At 41.3% G+C, this 21,386-nt stretch overlaps 1 protein-coding gene across 4 annotated transcripts in view; it reads left to right on the forward strand.

Annotated features, from left to right (window-relative positions):
- Positions 1-21,386, forward strand: part of LOC128266251 (A disintegrin and metalloproteinase with thrombospondin motifs 20) — a 36,706-nt gene that overhangs the window by 1,891 nt on the left and 13,429 nt on the right. Inside the window, exon 1 of one of the 4 annotated variants that reach the window (XM_053002640.1) lies at positions 11,231-11,832. The exons of 2 other annotated variants lie outside the window; for them this stretch is intronic. In XM_053002640.1, coding sequence (XP_052858600.1) covers positions 11,740-11,832 — 93 coding nt within the window. In that variant the 5' untranslated portion in view covers positions 11,231-11,739. Of the gene's footprint in view, positions 1-11,230; positions 11,833-13,939; positions 14,079-21,386 lie in introns of those variants that run through there. One more of the 4 variants, XM_053002641.1, reaches the window with a different exon arrangement.

Raw genomic sequence — 21,386 nt, forward strand, 5'->3', positions numbered from 1 at the left:
GCGAAAACCAAATTCAAGTTAATTTATTGCATTGATTCCACATCGATGTGTCGAGTTCTTTCCTTTCTTTTATAATTTCGGTTGATTTGTCGATATTTTGGTGTGCTCGTCTCGTTTTTGTATGCCGCATTGTCTTTTTTTTTTTGATTTTTGGGGCTCTCTTTTCGATTTTGATTAAATACCGCTGGGACACAAAGAAAGCGACGACGACGACGCCGTGGCCATCGCATTTGAATTCACACGCTTCACTGCACACGGAAAAATAGATCCCGATGTGACTTTGATTTGATTTGATTTTCGGCGACCTCACAGTTCGACTGCTGAGTGCACTCTGTGCAGTCGACATCACTGGCCCTTCGTTGCAGTTCGGAGAGCTTATCCACGCATACTCGAAATGAAAAACTATCTCAGGGGTTATTGTTCTCCATCTGACTGTGACTGTGACTCACTGGACCCATCCATTTGCGTCAGGGACTGCTGATATTTTGGACGTGTGTTTCCGCCACTCCTTATCGCGATTGCTCTGCAGCAACAATTTTCGGGAAAGTTGATTCTGCAACTAAAGCACATGTCTCACCGCAGATAAGAGGTAAAAGTTATCTAAGCATTGGTGGCAGATGGATAAAAAAATAAAAACAATTTAAGACACTCCATATAACAATGCTGGTGAAAGAAAGACGCCCCTGCCTGAATGAGTTGCTATCGCAGAGTAGGTTAGGGTGTACGACCGTTGTTTTGCCCATTAGTCGGAGCAGCCAGATTTACATGCAAATGCAGCACACTTCCAAGTTCGCATTAGGGAAATGCCATTGCAATTACCCGAGCTGGGTGGAAACCGCAGATAATTAACATTTACAAAAGCCCAACAAGGTGTGAAAACTAGTCGTTCGGGACGTGTCAACAACAAATGTGGAAGCATGCCCGAAACATGGCTAACTCAACTGACTTACAGGCCATTAGAATTTTATCAGCGTGCGACGGGCGGGCAATGTAAAATTTGAAAAACAACACGAACACGAAGCCGGGACTCATGAATACATAATACATAATGTTGGGTGCGAATTAGGAAGTCCGTAAGCCCGCCTATTAATGATAACGACCCGCTGCCGGTGCTGCTGGCCATGTGTAATGTAGACCCCTTGGGACAGGATGGTGTGTTCTGTCTATATTCTATTCTATTATATATACTCGACTTTTCGCTTTGGGTTAGCACATGACAAATTGTGACATTTTCAGTGCGCTTATTTCGGAGCTGGCTGTGTACTGTGCACTGTTTTCGAAAATAGAATTTTCTAATTCTTTATGTGGCGCCTTGTTTTCGACGGATCGTGGACACACTTGCTGTAAGTAATTCTCCCTGTATTAGGGTGCGCTCTCCAATTTGTATTTCGTCGACGAAATTTGCACAATGTGTAGAATTTGAATATTTATTTTTTTTTTGGTTTTTGTTATTGTTTTGTTTTAGCTTTTTTGTTTTTGTTTTTTTTTTTTTCGTTTTTTGGTGAGTCGTAGTCGTTGCTTTGCGCGTGTTTCTCTGTCCCCTTGGCTTCTCGTTATTCATTTTGTCTTCAATTTATTTCGTCTACTTTAAATAAAAATGAAGACAATTTTGAGCGTTCATTGACATTAAAAATGAGAAAAATAATGCAAAGAAAAGAAGTCTGAAATTGAACATTTGTCAGTCGCCAACATGTTTTACTGATCCCAGCCAAGTGCCACTTAATATGTGGGTGTTGACGAATTTCTGATGAGTATTACCACCCGAAACTCTAGATAGATGACCCGCGAAGGGCCTGCAGAAAATCGGATTGTGGCCTACGTGTAATGATCGTGAATTATTCAGCTCGGCTCTCAGTGATTAATGATATTAATAACCATTCTGAATGCCGATTCGTCTCCAAAGGAGAGGGGCGTGGCCCTGCGGCCCTTAGGATGGACGGGGTGACAAATAATTTGTCGGAATATTAATGCCGTCAGTGAACAAAAAAGAAACGAGATACAATAACAAAAAGCCGCGAAATTATTTCAACTAAAAAATGCCAAAAAACGACCAAATAATTTTAAGTGTGATGGCGGGGCGTGACTTTAGGGTGTTGTGCTTATGCTTTTCGTTGGTTATTTTCAATTTAATTTATATTTTTTTCGGCAAAAGTTATATACGTGATCTGCATGCAAACACTTCTGCGAAGGCCCGCATCCCCTGCCCCTCCCCTCGGAAAACCACCCACGTTTCCCACAAGAGCAAAGTCCCAAATGCTCATCTACAGCAAACGAAAACTGTCAAAATGATGAAAAAATGTTTATAAAAAACTTAAGGTTTAATTAGCTGCAGAAAGTCGAATGTAGTATGCTCTTTTTTATTATTTAGTTTTTTTAAACAAGAAATAAAAATTTATTTGAACCCTTATTGGCTGAAACTATATTATTGTAATTATTTGCACCCATTAAAATGAGGTTTTGTTATACATTTATATTTACTTAATTATTATGATAAAAATCTATATTTAGTCAACCTTAAAAGTATGAATTTTTTATTTATTGCGTGTTTACAAAATTCAAATTAAGTATAAGCCACAGAAAGAGTATGGGAAAACTTCATAAAACCATTTCGCACCTGACAAGTGATTGCTCATTTTAATTAATTCTTTTTTAATTTATCAGTCAAGATTAATGTTAAACATGTTCAATCTGGCTAGGAGTTGGTTTTGGAAACCGAATTCGGTGTTGGCCTAGCCGGGGTTTCTGTGTTAATAATTTAAATATGGATTTTAGCGGCCTTTTTCGGCGGGGTATTAGCATAATTGGGGGCCAGTGTCCATCCCCGTCTGCCAAGCTAATCCACTCAAGGCGAAAACACCTCTAATAATTACCTATCCAATTTTTCTTCACATTCGGGTGATTTTTCTATCAATTTTGTATCTTGTGTCTCTGCTGGTCGTCGCAGGTCGTGAATGAGTTTTTCAACAAATAATTTGAGTTTTTTTGGTCAATACAAATTTGTTAAACTGACTCGTGGGCTTACATCAAACGCCGGAACCGCCCATCGAGCATAAGCTGGTTTCATCTCGACTTGATTGTCTTCGGGCCTATTTCAATGCTTTATTTGGTGTTTAGTCTAGGCCCCATCCCCATCACCATCCCTAGTAGGACGGGTCCGACCAGACGGACCAGACCGACCGACCCGACTTACCTGCCTATCTTAATGATTTTTATTTATTTGCTGCCATTTGTTGTGAGCCGTCTTATCGCGTTTGTGACCGTTTCGAGCCAGAGCGTGTAACATCGCTTTACATAAATCCATTATATTTTATTTTTAACGACACTCTTTTAATTATTTGGCCCCGCTGGTGGCATCATCGCTCCCATCTTCACGGTCAAGGCAGCAAATGCTGGAGATGGAGGCGGAGATGGAGATGGAGATGGAGATGGAGCTGGATCATCATGGCATTATCGATACTGTCTGTCGCTTTGCATATAAATTTGGGACTCGGACTCGGTTGAGACGAGGACGTACTCTTTGGGGCGATGCGTCTTTATTCATATGCTAAACTCTTCTGAATTCAGAAGTCAGAAGTGGTTTGGCTGGGCCGACGGGCCCGGCATTTATTTGAAAGCAATTTGGAAACCTTGGGGCATCATCACTTTATCATCGCAGGCGGATGGGTGCAGCATAAGCCGAACGCAGTCCGCGATCTAAATACAAAAAGAAGGTTCCCTAATGGCATCGCTGTTTTTTCGTTATTGTTTTATTATTGTTCTCTGGCTGCTTTTTATTAATATTTCAAGGAGGAGGAATTCGAATATCTGCTGTGCTGTGCTTTATATGTGTCTGTGGTGCCATTGTTTCGATTCCTCGGAATTAGACGAGGCATTGCGGTTCTTAAACTGCGATCTATGCGGGGTGTTATTCATACAAATATACCCTTTCGTTTGGGTGGCATGATTTATGGGGCAAGTGATGGCGCATCACGTATACGCCCAGTTGTGGCTACCATGCAGTTCCTGGACTCCTGGCTGCCTTATGGAGTTCAGCCACAGCCTCAGCTTCCATCCCAGACCCGTTCTTCTGGGAACCACGAGCGATACCTGACATCTATAAATATAACGTATAATCGCATTATTGCCACACGCCCTCCGTTTGGTGAAATCGAATATTCGCCATCTCTCTGCCGCAGGGCATTTGCCTAACGGTTTCGACAACTGAGCGGCAACCTAAAACAAAACAGATCGTCATTTGCATAGAAAATCACTTCGAAGTCATTAATAAATCGACCTGTTTTATTTATTATTTATTTACATTTGGCTAGTGGCTTTATTTAAATATTTCCGCCTTTTAACATTGTGTCCGATTTATGGTGATAGCTAAACAGGCTAATCCCGTCCAGAAACACACATGTTGATTTTCTTACTCTTAAAGTGATGTAACAAGTATAATTCTCTTAGATTTTCTAACCTTAAAGTGTATTTGGTTGCAGACAATGTAAAAAGTTGGTATCATAGGCAATGCAGTTTGTTTGTCACAGTGTTATCTTTACTCTACTAAGACTCAAGATCACTCATGGGTTATTTAACTTGTGTGTGCCTTGTGTTTGCCGTGTATTACAGGCTTATCAGATACATACTTTAGAGCTTGTAATTTGAAGTCAAAGGCTTCAGCTGGTATCAGGGGTTTTCCAATTTGTATCTGTTAAATTTCTCACGCGTCCCGCAATTTATCTTACGTAGACCTAGGACCACACACGTGCTATCTAAAGTTCTAGGGCTTTACGTGAACTTACTCGTAGATGCCAGCTCGATCAGCTGGCAGGTGATAGTTAGGTGTTAATTTGCAGGGACAGAAGTGCACGTCACGGCAAATTTGGTATTTACCCAAATGTTTAGCAATACAAAGCACACATCTAAAACCATGCTGCTATTTTATAAGCGGCAGCTTACAGGGCATGTGAATACACAGAAACATTTATTTACAGAGAGTGTGTTTTTTTTTGCAATTTAAATTCATTGGTTCCTTCATTCAAAATATAAATACATCATCCTTTAAAAATAAGAAAAACATGTTTCAATGCTTAAAAAATACGATTGTGTTTTTTAGATCAAGTTGCTAAAATATTTCCACTCATATATATAACATTTATTTTAATAGTTTTTATTGGCTCGGCAAGACAAGAATATCACACTATGAAAAAAAACAGGTTTACAGCCAAATTATGTTATGACAGTCTTTAAGTTAGTATGCGATATTGGTTTCACATTGTGCATAAAATATTTGGATGAGTGATAAAGTGCTTTGTATTCCGTTTTTTCTTTGCTGTGTACTTAAACTTAATTTGTGTGCGTGCGATCGATGTGATCTGCAAACGATGTACGAGGTTTTGCTAATTAATGCTGATAGCAACAAGTTCAGCTCGCTTATCTGTTTTACTTTGCCTGACTTGCTGCACGTTGGCGTTCAGCTCAGCTGCTCGGGTAGACAAACACGCTTTTTTTTCTTTTTATAACATTAAACACAAATTAATAAAAATTATTATTTCTATTTTTGGCAGCTCTCACGAGCTGATAAGCATATTGAAGCTGGAAATTAATATTCCTTAACCTCTTTGGAAATATATTGGGCTGTTTAGATTCCCGAGAACAACGCTTGATTAATTATTGATTGGACCTCCGTTTTCAACATCTACAAATTTAACATGTACTGAGTGAACTTGGCCCGTTCTATTTATTATTTACGCAACTGCACTTACCCATATGTTGAAACAAATATATTTTTAACACGTACATGTGTCTGTGTGCCGGGGCTATATTGCCCATTTCGTTTTTATATAAAATGCATATAATATACACTCAGAAAAAACAATTCCTTAATTTTAGGAACAATTCCTAAATTAAGGAATAATGGTAGTATACGAGAGCCTCATTTTTAAGGCCATTTTTACGAATTTTTCGTAAAATTAAGCAAGTTTTTTGAGTGTATAAACGAAAAACGAAATTCTTTTTACGCAAGCAGGAACATGAGCACAGTGATGCTCGGATTCCAGCTGCCAAATAGCCTTTGGCAATTAATACAGAGGCGTGTGTAAATGGAAATCAAATTTAGATTAAAATAAACTCCCTGCCATAATATATCATGCATTACGTACACTCAAACGCAAACAGTTGCTCGGCGTTTGCTTCCATTTCCATGGGCAAAACTTAGCCTTAGCCGTAAAGATAGCGCGTCAAAGGTGGCAAAACGTAAAAATAAACTAAAGAGCATAAGCACCCTTATTAATTTTAGCACTCCAGACAATTGCCACAAATTTCGGCAAAGCAGGCGTGTCAATTGCTGTACAATATAAACAAATTACTGTTTTCGGTGGCAACAACTTTAACCATTTTTTTTCTTTTTTTTTTTTTGCTGTCGGCAGCAGGCGTGAATTTGTCAAATGCCAGAGACGATGATGGCCACTAGGTGGCGCTGCCAATGGTGGAGGAGACAACGTTTAGTGTGTAATTACGATTGTGTTCGCCAGCGAATTAGTCGCTTGGGCCAATACAAATACAATTACCCGCTCCCCGCCTTGTTATTGTACAATTAGTTGTATTTATGCTGCTGCTTGTGCGGCGACGGCTGTCGCTGTCTGTCATACAATAATTAAACGACCATTAGGCGTATTTAGCTCACTGCTCGGAAATTTGGGTCATTACCAAAGCAAGAAATCAACCCAAACAGAGCCCCACACACGTGCTGGCCGTCGATCGGATGTGTTTATTATGATTATAGTTATGATTATGTTATATTGCCTGTGGGCCGTTGCCTGTCTGGCTATTTGGCTGTTTGGCTATCTGCCTGCAGTCACCAGCCCACCACCCACTGGCCAAACGCATCTGGTCTTCATAAACATTATGGAATTCATTATTTAGAGCCTGTTGGCCGCCAAACCAATTTGCATCAATATCCACAGCCCCAGCAATATCAATAATATATATAATCTAGAAGCCGAAAGTCCGGGGCTGTCATAGATTGCAGCTGTACGGATCGATGGCTATCTTCGGTACTGGTTAGTGAAAAATTAAATTAAAGTGTATTAAGGATTTATGAAGGTGTCAAAATATAATGCATATATGTATAATTGCTTCGATCTAGGGAAACTTAGACTAATAAGCATCAGAAATATATGTACTTATTTTTATTGTATCTCTAGGAAGGCACATTTTAGAATAACTTAAACACTTTAAACTTAATTGTCATAAAGCACTAATGGTTAAAAAAATAAGAATTAATTTTCTCTCAATACGATGAAATAATATATATATTTGCCCTTACAATTATGCAACCTATATTATGCAATCAAGTAATGCATCTTGATGCAAAACATTTATCACCTGTCTAAAGTGCCAGGTATCTAACAGTCGAGGTGGAGTACGAAGCACTTTTTTGTTTCCCAATATTGAGGCGTGCGTGAACAATTCGAGGCGTGGGAACTCCATGGCTCCATGGGTTCTCGATTCACAATTCACAATTCGCAATCCGCCATCCGCAGATCTCAATGAACGTGGCCGCAAGCTGGTGGTGCTCTTTAGCGCCAAAACCCGGGTCTCCAGCGGTGGTGTCGAGGTGGCTTGCCCGGCTTTTGGCCCCAGGGCGCTTGTCCGTGTTTATGGGCTCACTGACAAACTGACAAACTGACAACTAAACTCAATTATGGCCTAATGAAATCGGCAATAGGGAAAAAAGAGACAGCGGCCGGGCCGAATAATGAGAACTGCCAACGCCCCGCCGGAGCTCGCAGAAACAGAATTAATTATTGTTAACCGTAACAGTTTTTGTTTGTAAACCTGCCAGGCATGTGTCAAGGAAATTGGGTCAGATTTGGTCGCTGGCCCAGGGCACCAGAGAATCGCGAAACTAGTTTGGGGCCCAAGCGAAAAGACTGGCGGGCTTGACAAAACATATCCACCCGCAAATGAACTCTTGTTCAATTTGTCATGCCGAGCGTGACAATCGAATCGGCATTCGATCGATGGCCACTGGCCATGCTAAGTAGATTGATGGCAGTCCTATGCCAAATTAGAAAAATTAGAATAAGAACGTGGTAGCTGTTTGCTGTTAGCTGAAATTGGGGGTCATAAATACGCGCGGTTAACGAACGCCGTTAAACGGCAGAGACAATGCAAATCGATAAACGAATGTCTGTCAGTGAAACACATTTGTATGGATAGTACGACCCATTGATTTCGCAGTCCATGGCTTTGCGAATCGATCGATCGATTGATCGAACTATACGATCGATGGATCGATGGGTCTTTAAAATCCGGTCTCTGAGCAGATGTGCGTCGTCGAGAGCTGTGCACATAGTACATGGTACACAGTACTGGGGTATGGCACACCTTCTGATCAAGAGTGGCCACGACGCTGAAGGTGGAGGAGCCAACTAGTTACTTTTGAAACTACGGCACTACCCACTAAGAAAACAGCGTCTGTGACTAAGTTCGAGTATGTGGGTCTGTTTGCTCAACAAGAGCGTTCGTGTGTACACTCACCGCTTTTCAAGTACATCAACCTCGAGCGGATATCGCTGGCTTACCAAATAGAATACACTTGTGCCCGCCATGCCAAACGGCATAATTATTAATATTCAAAAATATTAAATCGCGTCTATAAAATGCCTTATTTGCCTCACCTTCCACCTTCCATCTGCCATTTTCCCCCATCGGGTCACAACGAAACAAAGCCTTCGACTGCACTGGTTAGCCCACTTGCGGGGCAAGCTACCAAATAGGTAGTGATCCGCAGACGAATCGATAGACAGATAAAAGCCGAAGTGGTTCCATTTGCCAAATTTGCATGATGAGCTCGAGCGGTCGCTCCTTTTCTGGGCTAAGCACCGTGCAATTAAAATTAAAGCAATAATTGCCTCGCCAATGTTGCGAGCAATCAAACTTAAGTTTGGTCCCCCCATTAATAATACGTTTTCGTATAGCTCCAAAAATCATTTCCTCATTTGTCGCCGAGGTCGGGCTGTAGAAAAGCATAATGGCGCGGCCCTTTAGGCAATTGTGTTTACCAATCTCTTAGGGTCGATCGTTTTTTACGCATCCCCCAAGTCTGTGAGGCAAACCATCTGCTGCCCATAATTATCGGACTCTAGACTGGGCCAATAGCGTTCGGATCTTGTAAACATGTCAAAGTGAAACCCAACTAATTGCCTGAGCACATCCGACAGCTGCAGGAATCTGTATTTAAATCTGGTGGATCTGGGATCTTACATATAAGATCGGCTGGGTGGCGCCCAAGGCCACTCGTTATCGGATGACCAAACTTTCTTTATTTGAATGTCAAGTGCGTTAGGCGTTGACTACTCGAACAGATGCTGCCAAATTCAGAGCGGACATTAATTTTGATGGCGTCTAATTGTCAGAAATAAAAACGGCCTTTTAATGGAGTCCACAGATCGCGTCTATTGGAAACCGAGAATTTCGTCTCGTCATGCGCCCCAGTGGAGCTGTTAGATGATTCTTGTAAAACCCCTTGCTCACCCAGCAGCCGCAGATACAAATAATAATAGCAATTTCAACACATTTTGATGAGAACTGTCAAGAAAATTAAGAAATTCCAGCAGTACAGAGGCCATCAGCGTCTCGTTGCCGACCGCTCGCCTAGTTAATGAATATAATCTCTTTTGATGGATTGAACAGTCGCAGCAACCCAAAGCCCACAGATCAAAACCCAACCCAACCAGGCCCAAAAGCCAAAGCCGAAAGCTGAAAGCCGAAAGCCGAAAGCCCCAAGCGCGGCTTTCAATGGCCAACTGGCAACGGACAACGGACAACTGACAACGGACAACTGCCAACTGCCAATTGCCATCACCATGAACTTGGCGCAGTTTTGTCTCTTACCCATTTTTTTGTTTGGTTTTCGGTTCAATTCATTGTCTTTGTTGTGGGCTTTTTGTTTCTCGTGCGTAATAAAATAATACGAAAAATTTATTAATTTTTATGGTTTATATTTTGTTGATTTCTTTTCGGACCGCAATCAGTTGCGTATGAGAAGTGTCTCACTGGTAATCATCAGCGGCTTTTCGCAGCAGCTCGAATTCGTGAGATAAGTAAGCGCCCACTTGCAGATACCCTATAGAAACCAGAATATTTGCTTTTGCCCTGCCATCTAATCGCTTAAATGCTCGCTCGATTATCTCGGCTTAATTAGTTCGGCCACAGATTGGCCTTACTGGTTATCAACAATTAGCATTTTGGCAGTTTAAATAATTTGGCAATTAGCAATTAGCTGGTCTTATCCGATCCTTTCGCTGGTTAATACAATATGGTCAAAAATTCCTAATCATTTGGTCTTTGGGCCTGACAGTTCCGGTTCAAAGTTCTGGCCAGGTCACTTGCCAGTCTCAATTAACTTGGATCTTATCGGGGGCCAGCTCTCCCAAGGAATCCGCCTTATCGCTGGCTTCTTGGTAAAACCAGTTTCCCCACTCCGGCTTTTTAACCTTCTTGGCTGCCAAACTTCATGGCTGTCGGTTCGCATTTGCTTTGTGGGCGCAAACGGAGATTTAATGAAGCGTTAATAAGTACCCAAACAGGCCCTTCAGGGCAGCCAGAAAAAGGGTCTTAAATACCTTCTTGCCATTCTCATTCTCATTCTTAGTCCCATGCCCATCTGATGTGTATCGACAAAGGCCGGAATGTCATGTATGTTGTTAATGTTAACTCTCCAGGGCCCCACTTAATTTTATGATTGCTTTTGGCATTTGCATATGCCATTTTCAATATTCCATATTCCATATTCCATATCCCATGTCCCAAGATACTTCGTCCAATCGGCATGTGCTCGACCTATGTGGGGTATGCAAACACCAGGCCTAAGTATTGTATATGGATATGCCATGCTGAGCCCGCGAATTGTTAAATCCATCCAGTGTTCTCATTAGTGTTTGTACAGTTGTTGTAATTAAGATCGGCGAGTGCTGTTGTTTTCAGCCACAGACACAAAACTTCTTCAATCAAACGCCACGAACCCGTAATTATTTCAGCCCATTTTTCATTAAACTGTAATAATTCATTAGGGTATTATAAATATACAATGTATATACCATCCACAAATCGGATACTGCAGATGACAGCGACAGCGCCCTTCCTTGTCTTGTACATTGTGTTGCTGTTGCCGTTGCTGTTGCTGTTGCTGTTGCTGCTGTGATGTTGCTGTTACTGTTGTTACTGCTGCTGCTGCTGATGCTGCTTTTGCTGCTTTTGCTGCTCTTGTTGTTCTTGGTGGAGCAGCTGTGGCCGAAGCAAAAACCAGCATCTGCGCCATCCGCCTGCCACCAACACAAGTGATCTTTCAGTCGCTTGCGTGACGCAGAGCCGATCATATTTGCCTGCTCCTCCTACGCGGATACAGACTCGATCCAGCAATCCACCGATCGCAACACCATTGACTATACTACATGTTTGCCGCAGAGCAAGGACCTCCTAATTTGTGGCGAGGCTTGGCCGCTTAAACGCCTTACAAATTGCGCAGGCGCAGCCGATGCAGCCTCAGTTTAGTGAACCCGAGACCGCGAGTTCGTTTCTTTTTTTGGTGTTGCTGTTGTCGTTGCAATTCTGCCGAGATCGTGGCATTGTGATTGCATGTTGGCGTTGCGTCTGCGCGACATTTCAGTGCTAAATCGGTGGGCACAGAGAGCAGAGAAAGGACTCATACGGAAAAGGCAGTGAACAGTGAAAAATAGGTGCAATCAATTAGAGACGATGTATCGCAAAATGCTGGCTTCCAGCGGGAATATTCACCCAGAAAAGCAGCAGAAAGCACCTCCACCAACTGCTTTCGTGGCGCTCATTAAGGTAGGCGAAAAACTTTAGGGTTCTTCCCCCTCAAGAGAATTTAAATTGTAAATCCACCAGCAGCAGCAGCCATTTATATACACAGTGGACCAGTGTTGTCGTAAATAGTCCGACTCTCAATTATTTTTTATGGTGGCCAAGTTGCGACCTCAATTGGCAGGCCATAAAACTGCCTGCCACAATGTCTAAATACTTATACTGTTCTCGTGGCCGAAGTTGCTAGCGAACTTATGCTCTCTAATCGCGCAGCATAGAGTTATTGCCTTGTTTTCAAATTCTGCAAGTAGTTGCAACAATAAAAAACACTTTTAGTGCCCTATTATGATTTGATATGCTGCTAATTAGAACATCAAAACAATCAAAGGCAAAGCTAAGAGCTTTTTTATTGGAGCGTTTGCCATTTAGTGAACTAGGATCTCCGCACTCAGATCATCGACCAAAACAAACCCATATCTTTCGAGGTGCAATAAGACAAGAAAATTAAAAAAAAAAAAAAAACAAATTAGCGAAATTATTGCTGGTTGAGCAAGTTTGATTATCATTAAATCCAAACATCTATATTTTGTATATATATGTATATAGCTTTTATATCGAATTAATGTCACCGATTCAGGGACAATGCCATAAATTAGAGTTAATTTGAGTGCAAATAACGCAGGCCAATGGAAGCTAGAAAAGCCGTTTGCATAATAAATTGCATACTTCCTGGAAGACCACCACCAAGTCAGTGGTCTGAAAATATTCGCCGAGATCAACGCTCCCACATGTCGCACAGTGGGGTAACAGTGGTCAAAAATGTAGATCAAATCAACCAATCCTGATACAAATACCAATACATTTGTTTCTAACAAGTTTAGTGTGTATAAATGGTATTATTAAAATTATTTTATTATATTATTTTAGCAGGTTATTAACACTAATATTTTTTTTTATTTTTGAATTTCGCTTGTAGCATTAGCTCTCAGAAATGGTGCCTGTTACCCCACTGGGAGTCGGTTGGATCTCAGAATTATAGCCTTATGTCACAGAGTGCGGGCGAGGCACGAGCGTCTTTCGTATGTCATAGACATTTGGCAATTAGAGCCAAAAAGCGGAACAGCCATCGGCCGAGAAGACAGACGACGTCAATTTTCAGAAAAGTCCCAGAATTTGTCAGGGGCGTTCCGATTTTATTTGGTCATAAATTCGCACGAATAGGGCGTTGGTGGCAGTGCCAAGCTAACGAAGCACAAAGCCACACCCCGGCAGGCTCCAGATCCATTATTCTTAGCATTCTACATACCTCCCAGAGCCCAGACTTGCATTTTAGTTTGGGAACACCGACAACCGCCAACTGCCAATTGAAACAATAAACTTTTCCGGCGGCGCTAAGGTCAAGTGCAGAGCGACGGCCACAGGGCGCCAGAATAGCTGGGATTCTTCCTCCTCTTGAGAGATATTTTCGCTATTTGCATCGCATTTATCAGATTGTCAAAAGTCGCTGCAGATGGTCGCAATCGCGCACTGCGATATTATTAGTCGTTGGCACAGTGCGGCGGCCTGCTAGAAAATAAGTCGAATAGCAGATAGAAAGCATATTTGAGAATGCCTGTGTGTATAGATGGTATTCTAAAATTATTTTCGAGAGATTGAACTTTTCGACTAGAGGTGGGTGCGTGAGCCTCTGGATTTCTGGGAGAGGGAAAGCTCTTCTAAAGAGTTTTCGTATAGGTATTAGCTACACCTTGGCTTGGATAAAAAATCCCCCGGCGGTGCCTCACATTTCGTCTTACCTGCTCTCTTAATCATATGGTTACGCACAGCTTCATCGTTGGATTGTTTACACAGGCCAAACGCTCGCTGAAAACTAAAGCAGAGCGGGAAAATGCAAACGGTTTCTGAAATCGTTCCGTCAGTCTATTTTCGAATTTCGCACAGGATCTGCACAGCCGCTGCAAACGCCAAACGATCGCGAAATTTTCTATATGCCGAGAACTTTGCGAAAATTATAAATATTATAATTCGAGTGGGATAACTTAAATTCAAATAATAAGAGATCTTATAGTGCAGCGGAAGTGCAAAAATATTTTCATACACAGTTAAATTAAATTGCATAAGATTAATGTGGGAAGATTAATTTAATTCTCAGCGAAGACAAACGAATTTTTAAAAATTTCTTATATTGAACTATGGAAATTGTGAATAGTTCGAGTGAATAGAAAAATCAAAGTGCGAAGAATTGTCGTTTCCGAGCTGTTGACTCATAGGTGAATATATTTTTGGCTTATTTTCTGATCTCTCTTGCACTAAATATAAATGCTTATGGAAGTTTTAACAAAAGACCTACCGCAACAGAAAATTCGAAATTTCGAACTACAATATTTTGAGTATTTTTAAAGTATTTATCTCGAAAAGTTTAAAGAACGTGCTTACGATTTAAAGTACGTCATTTCGAAACAAAAGATATGTCTTAGATATCTAAAATATCTTTCATCGGAGAAAAAAATATATCAATTTTTAAACCCCATAACTCTTAACTAATCTTCTTCTCATGATGAAAAGCAAAACAATATAAATTGCCTACTGCTAGGGCCTACTTTAATTGATGTTTAAATTCTTGAGAGTAAAGCATTTGATAAATATTTTGTACTTAATTCCGACGGGCATAAGAAATCTATTTTTAATAGATATTTTACAGGGCGAATAGAATCGAATTGAAATTGAAGCAATGTTTATGCCAAACATTCACAGATTTCAGCGCCACTGCTAAAATAAAATGAAATTGAAACACAATAAAAATCGAAAATTAAGTAAACATGCCCTTTACTAAAAATAGTTATACCAAGCGAATTGCTGGCTCTGTAGGATGTGGGCAAGCAAAAAGAAAAAGAGCAAAATTAATTTGTTAACTTTTTCAAGCGTCCGCGTAAGCAAACAAAATAGAAGAAAAATGTGCGTAAAGAAACTGTTGGAAAAATAAACAAAAAACGCAAAAAATGTGCTAAAAAAAATTTAGACAAATGATGAGTGCGAGAAGCTTTGAGGTTAGATTTATGGGAAAATAAAATTTCCAATAGAAACTGCCCGCCGAAAAAAAGCAAAAAAAAAAAAGAAATGCATGGAAACAAGAGCGATCGAGGACGCCGATGCCGGGTCTAAAAATAGCTCAGTCAGTTTTTTTTAATTTCCCATTTATTTTTTATGTTTATTTTACCATGCTGTGTACTTTCTTTTTTGTTCCTCTTCTGTTGTGTGTATTTCTGCCAATAGACAGAAGCGTGTCAGAATTTTGATCTATGTATTTTTTTGAAATTAAGTCTTGTGTGCAGCGAATTGAACGTTTGTCGGCTCGAGAACGGCCATAAAAACTATGATATAATACAGGCAGAAAACAACAACGAGGAAACAATAAAACTGCTTAATTAACCTACCAACAAAAGCAAAAGCAAAAGCAAAAGAAACGAAGCGAAAGCAGCAGCTGAATGCTCAAAAAAATTCAATAAAAAAATGTGATATATACAAGACATAAACAAAAAATTATATAAATACACCAGCAATTTGACAATAAATAAAGCACAAGAAAAAAGAGTAGCGGCAACAACAATGCCAATAAAATATGTATTAAATATGTAAAATAAAAATAAATAGCAGACAACACTAAAATAATAACTGTGGCACATGTGGGCCGATCTGAGTGCCTGTCTGGGGAAATATTTTCCGTTTCTGTTGGATTTATTAGCTGCGACTAGACATCTTCGGTTTGACTTACACATCTAGATTCTAGAATCTAGATCCATGTGCGAGTGTATCAAGAATTTTCTTCCTCTTCGTGTGACAATTTTTTGTGCTTTTGGAATTAGGAGAACAGCCGGCGACAAATAAATAAATGTTTTGGATGACACAAAAAAAAAAAAAAAGGAAAACAAACCGAGCCAAGGCGTTAATTTTTAGCAAGCATCGCTGAGCCGTAAATAAATAACAAAAAATGTTATTATGGAATCCGAGCTAAGTGGCGGGTGTTAAAATCATCCAATTCTGCATTAGCATAGTGCATTGGTATGCGATTAGGAAGCACTTTTAGGCGATCCCAGCCCACATGGCCATCACAATAGACAGTCCGATGGAAAAGTCGTACTGCAAAAGCGTTAATAGACACATCTAAGTGTTGTTGTTGCCACTCTGTTTGCTGACAACTACGCAAATGCAAATGCAAAACAAAAGCCGTCAACAAAGCCGGAGAAAGAAACGTGTCGGAAGTTGCACGACAACAGAACACGCTGATATTCCCATAACTCTCGTTAAACATTAATATAACATTTGTCTGATTACTTGCTTTACTTGACCCGTTCGTGTTTTTCAGTCTTGTTGTTTATTTCTTTGCCTTGCCCCTCGATTTGGAAGGCCTTTTTTTTATTAATATTGTTTTTGGTGCGACGCACGCTTTTCGATTGCGCTTCCTTTGCTTCCGTTTATTGTAAGATCGATTTAAATGAGATCCTCCCCTTTTGGCAGGGCCATCAATTTTAATTATCGAACAAATTAATCAGTCGCAACTTTCGCATCATTAAGATTAATGATGCCGGTCAAGCTGGTGGCAACGGCAACACCAACGGCAGCAGCAACATTGCCGCCACAGCAGCAACATCAGCTGTACAGCAGCAACCATAGTGGGCAATAACAACAAATATGCAAATAGCGCACTTCGTTGAACTCGAACTCGAACTTGAGTGTATCGCCAAAAAAAAACCAAGATCAGGCAGGGGATCAAAAGCGGAGCAAATGAACTGTGGCAAATGTGATTAGAGCGCCTATTAATTGCTTGTTTAATTGGAACTCAGATATGGGAAAACGAGCGCGGAACAGGGGTTTCCCCCATTCCGTTCCCATTCCCCGTGCTCCATGCTCCAAATTTCCAACACCCAATCTCGATTCGGAACCATAAATAATGTCGCGTTTTGAAAAGTGCAGTGACCCGGCCAAATTTTGATATGCTCAGACATGCAGACGTACTCACACGTAGAACTGCTTATGCGGGTAAAATGCTCGGCTCTGGCTGATTCATATTCATATGTCCCGTTGCCGGGCTTTTGGGGAACAAGTGAAACGGGAATCGCCGCCAAAATCAAATTCCCAAATGCAGTCGGGGGTCAGTGACGCGCCTCAAACGTCAGCCAGCCGTCAAATGTCGACGCTCCTGACGTATCTGGCAGATACAAAATGTCCGCGCGCCTCGCAAGCAATTTCGCATGGGACGCTACAACGAGGATTCGCAATGAATAATTTATGAAATGCAGAAGAACTGCCTCCGAGATCTGAATGAATTGACAAAGGCACACAGAGAAAACAAATGTAACAATGCCTGTTCCATATAGCTATAGGTTTACAAATTCACCAACAAAACAAAACGATATTTTTATTCAAATATTTACTTGCTTTACAATGGAAAATATTATTTTGAAATGATGTAGAGATACCCATAATACACTCACTTAATTATTTTATTTATTTTATTTATTAAAACATATTAACATAGCAATTTACATTTTCACCCTCTTCTTCGTTTAATAAGAAGACAGAGAAAACAAGTTGAACCAAAGTTTTTAAATGCTGTCGAAAATTTTTATTAACATAAGTTTACACATTAAAGAAAATTTATAATTTAATAATTAAAATGTTTAGTGGTTAATATCATTATTATAAGATAACATTTTCTATTACATTAATCTATATTGCAATGTGATATTTATATACACAAAATGTAATGGCTTACTTGTTTCTGAGGAATTTTTTCTCACTGTGCAATTGTGACTTCTACCTAAACTCAAACTTCGCCGTTGGCATGCACTCCGAGTCATGGGCATTGACTTAACTGGAGGGCCTGCTTATGGGGCGAAGTTGGCTGACTGACGGACTGACGGACAAAACCGACTGAAATACGAGCACGAGCCCAGCATATGCTCATGCAAATTTTCAGCGATTAAAAAACCATAACTTACAGTATCAACGCAAAGCGTTGAGGTTAATTGACAGACAACCAGACAAACTCGCCCAGACACAGAAAGACATACAGATACACTTTCAGCCAGGGCTCTGAAATTAACACTGCACATAAAGTAAAACAAAAAATGACAATAATTAGAATAAATGCGAATGGAGCTCGAAGGTTTTGCAAAGCTTTTCCGCATAGCTCGCGGAATGCAAGTCGCCGGACGGAGCACATGTTCTTCGGATTTCACATCTGCTGTTCTCTGGGCAAAAAGGGTCCCATTGAGTACTCGGCTTCGCCGGAACCGAATTTAATGCAAACTCGAACTGCTGATGCCTGTTTCCGTGGAAGTTCCTTGGCTTTGAATTCTTGGCGCGACTCGATGTCTTGCAAGATTCCCACAGACATGCTTGGTCAGGAGGAATGCGAGCCATTGAGCATCGACGAAATCGATACGGCTACTAAGCGGTATCCTTTCCTTCAAAACGAGAATAAGATTGATATTCTCAATTCCTTAGATCTTTTTAATCCGATGATTGATGTGGCGCCATTCCACATCGCCGAAGTGCAGTGGGATCCCGCTCCAGGTCTTCTTTTTTAAATTCTCTTAATGCCAAGTGACTGTGACTGTGACTGCGGCAGTGGCAACGACAGTGATAATGACAATGACGAAGGCGCCCCCACTTGGTTTCACAAAACGGAACGCATTTGAGTGACAGACAGACTGGGGGAATGGTGGTCTTCCAAATTCCAATAGAATAATATAAAATTCCAGAACCCATTCCAATTTGTTTGCTTTCGAAAGCGAATATGCGGAATGGGAATGGGCATTCCAATCCATTTCTCTTGGCTCCCAGTTGGCTCTCGAAATTTTACTTTGAACGAATCCCCACCAGGCCACCATAATTCTCGGCTAGGCGAGCATATAAAATTAATGAATCTCACCTGCGGGCATGTTTTCTTTTGCCCGCCGCAAGTCTTAATTGCCGAAGTGAATTTTCCAATCCATAATTCCTCGGCGGTTCATGTTCGTTCTATACGAGCATGCTTGCCATTGCTATTTTCAATGGCTTTTTCAGGCGAGTGTGCCTGGTCAATGAGTCAGACCTTGGCCACTTACCTGTGAGTAACTTCTGGCAGAAAAATCACATAAACGTCTGACTATTTTCGTTTAATTACCCCAAATATTTCACTCATCATAACCGCGAACGTGTAAAAATAGATTTATGGCTATTTATTGACTTGATGAATTAAACTGCCCTGCCTAATGAGTCAAGCAGGGAGGACGTGGGTCGATTAATGGATGTGCTCCAGTCCGTTCGCTATGCACGTCACGTGAATCTCTTGGCCAGGGGCTTAGATGGGGCTGGTCCTCATGAAATACGGGCTGGTTGTCCCCCAGTGGTCACTCCACTGGCGCCATGGGAATGCAATTCATCAAACTGCTCGTTTGGCATTCAATTGGTATTGCTGATCGACTCAACTGTCGCATCAAAAAGGCATCCCATTCGAAATAAACGCCTTCATCTGTAATTTGCCAGCGCATTGTCGATGTCAAGGCGGGGAAGACCCCTCCGATATCCAATCAAACTAACGACCGCGTCAACACAATGTTTACATGACTGCTAAAGCTGATGCTGATGATGATGATGATGATTTCGATCGGCGCTGGCGACAAGGATGAGTTTGAGTATGGCTATGGGTATGGCAGGGGCTCAATTGAAATGTCAGACTGGGACTCGTTACTCAAATGCATAATCAGAAACAATTAAAAACACTGCACTGCCAATGCCAAGCTCAACAAGATTGTTTAAGAACAACAGAACAGCCGAGCCTGCGCCAAACAAAAGCAAACAGTATGAGTTCGTGCCACTGAATCACTGACATTTCAAGTTTATTCACATTTCCTTGCTTGCAAACACAAACTACTGGCTAAATTTTATTTACCCCTGATTGTTTGTTTGCCTGCCAGCAAGAGCGAGAGGATAACACATGGTCAGCCGGCCGGCTAATATATTTCCGCCAAGGCGGCTCATATAAGAAATATATCTCTTGTATAGATATGTATATCCAAAGTGCTGCATACACAAAGGCGTTTGCCAGTGCATCTGGTATTCCGTGTGCGCACCTCTGCTCTTTGTGATATTTTTGAGTTTTGAAATATTTATGAGCCGCCGCCAGCCCACAATGCAAACAGACACACACAACATTGCCGCCGTGTCATTGACACCGACGGACTCCAAAGACAAGGACGTCGTTTTGGCCCTGCTCAGTTTCAGACGTTCGGCGGATAAGACAAGATCGTTAACGCCAGCGAAATAAGCACTTTGTGCTGATAGTGCGGGGAAAAGTTCTGGGCTTTTTTTGGAATTTATGGCATACCTGATGCCAATCGCGTTTGTTTAGACTCAGCTCGGCGATTATTTAACCCAATAGCGCTTTTTAATTTGCAACCTGAGCGAACCACATAAAAAATAAACAAGAGAAATGGCTGCTCTTCCGCTGCCCTGCGTTCCACTCGCATTCCTGCGAGTTGCTAGGCCATTTAGGCGCAATCCACATCCACACCTTGCCGGTGCGAATGGGCCATCTGTTCTGTGCCGCCCACCACCCACAAGTTTCGCAGAAGAGCCGCCTTCCTTTGAAGTGGCGGGCAGTCGAGTAAATTCGGTTAATTTACAGCGTTTTTTAAATCATTGCCCCGAATTTAAATTTCTGAAACGAAACGGCTCTTAATTGTCTTGTGATTGAGGCTCGGATTTCGTATTTCCGAAGGTGTGCCAGGTGCAGAGCCTGTTCCCATTCCCACTCCTCGCCGCGGGGATTTCATCTCGAGCTGTCCAAATAAACACGCACACACTTTGTAAGCGCCGGAGAGCAAATAAATATTTGTAATTTATATGTTTCTGGCCGGCGTGGGCAACACACCGCAGATACAATAAATAAGTCGGGTGTGAGAATGTGTTTCGAAGGCGTAAGGCTGTATGGAACCGCGAATGCACTGCACTCCACCCGGCCAAGGTTTAAGTCAGGAAATGGGCATAACCAGTTTTGAGAACCCAAATCGGAGAATTTATTGCAAACATTTAAACAAAAATTCCTTAATTTACCAACTAATTACAAGCATGCTGCTGCAGCGCATAACAAATTGCCAAATGTTAGCACATTGCGCATTGCTCATACGCAGTGTGTGCCCATAGAGAAATATTGGCTTGTCTACGCTTTTATATCGCACGCCACTCGCAAAAGTGTGCCAAATAAATCAAAAGCAAAGCCATTAAACCGCGTATTAAATTAAACCCGAGTAAACAAACAAAACGGGCTTAGATCGAATGACAAAACCCCAACCCAATGGCCGGGTTACAATTTAATGGGCGGTAAAAACTTAACGACTATTTCGGGACAAGTGCAGCCTGCAGTCCCTGAGTCATCCGCGCTTCCCACGTTCCAAAATAAACAGATCGAAGTTGCCCAATACATAATTGTAATTATTTAAACTAATCTCTTCGATCGCCATGGGGACGGTCGGTGGGAGGTCGCCGGCCCAAGTTTTTTCAGCTTTCTGTTTTTTGCACACATTTTATGGAAC

The sequence above is a fragment of the Drosophila gunungcola genome, chromosome 3R (assembly GCF_025200985.1).
Source record: "Drosophila gunungcola strain Sukarami chromosome 3R, Dgunungcola_SK_2, whole genome shotgun sequence".
Lineage (NCBI taxonomy): Eukaryota > Metazoa > Arthropoda > Insecta > Diptera > Drosophilidae > Drosophila > Drosophila gunungcola.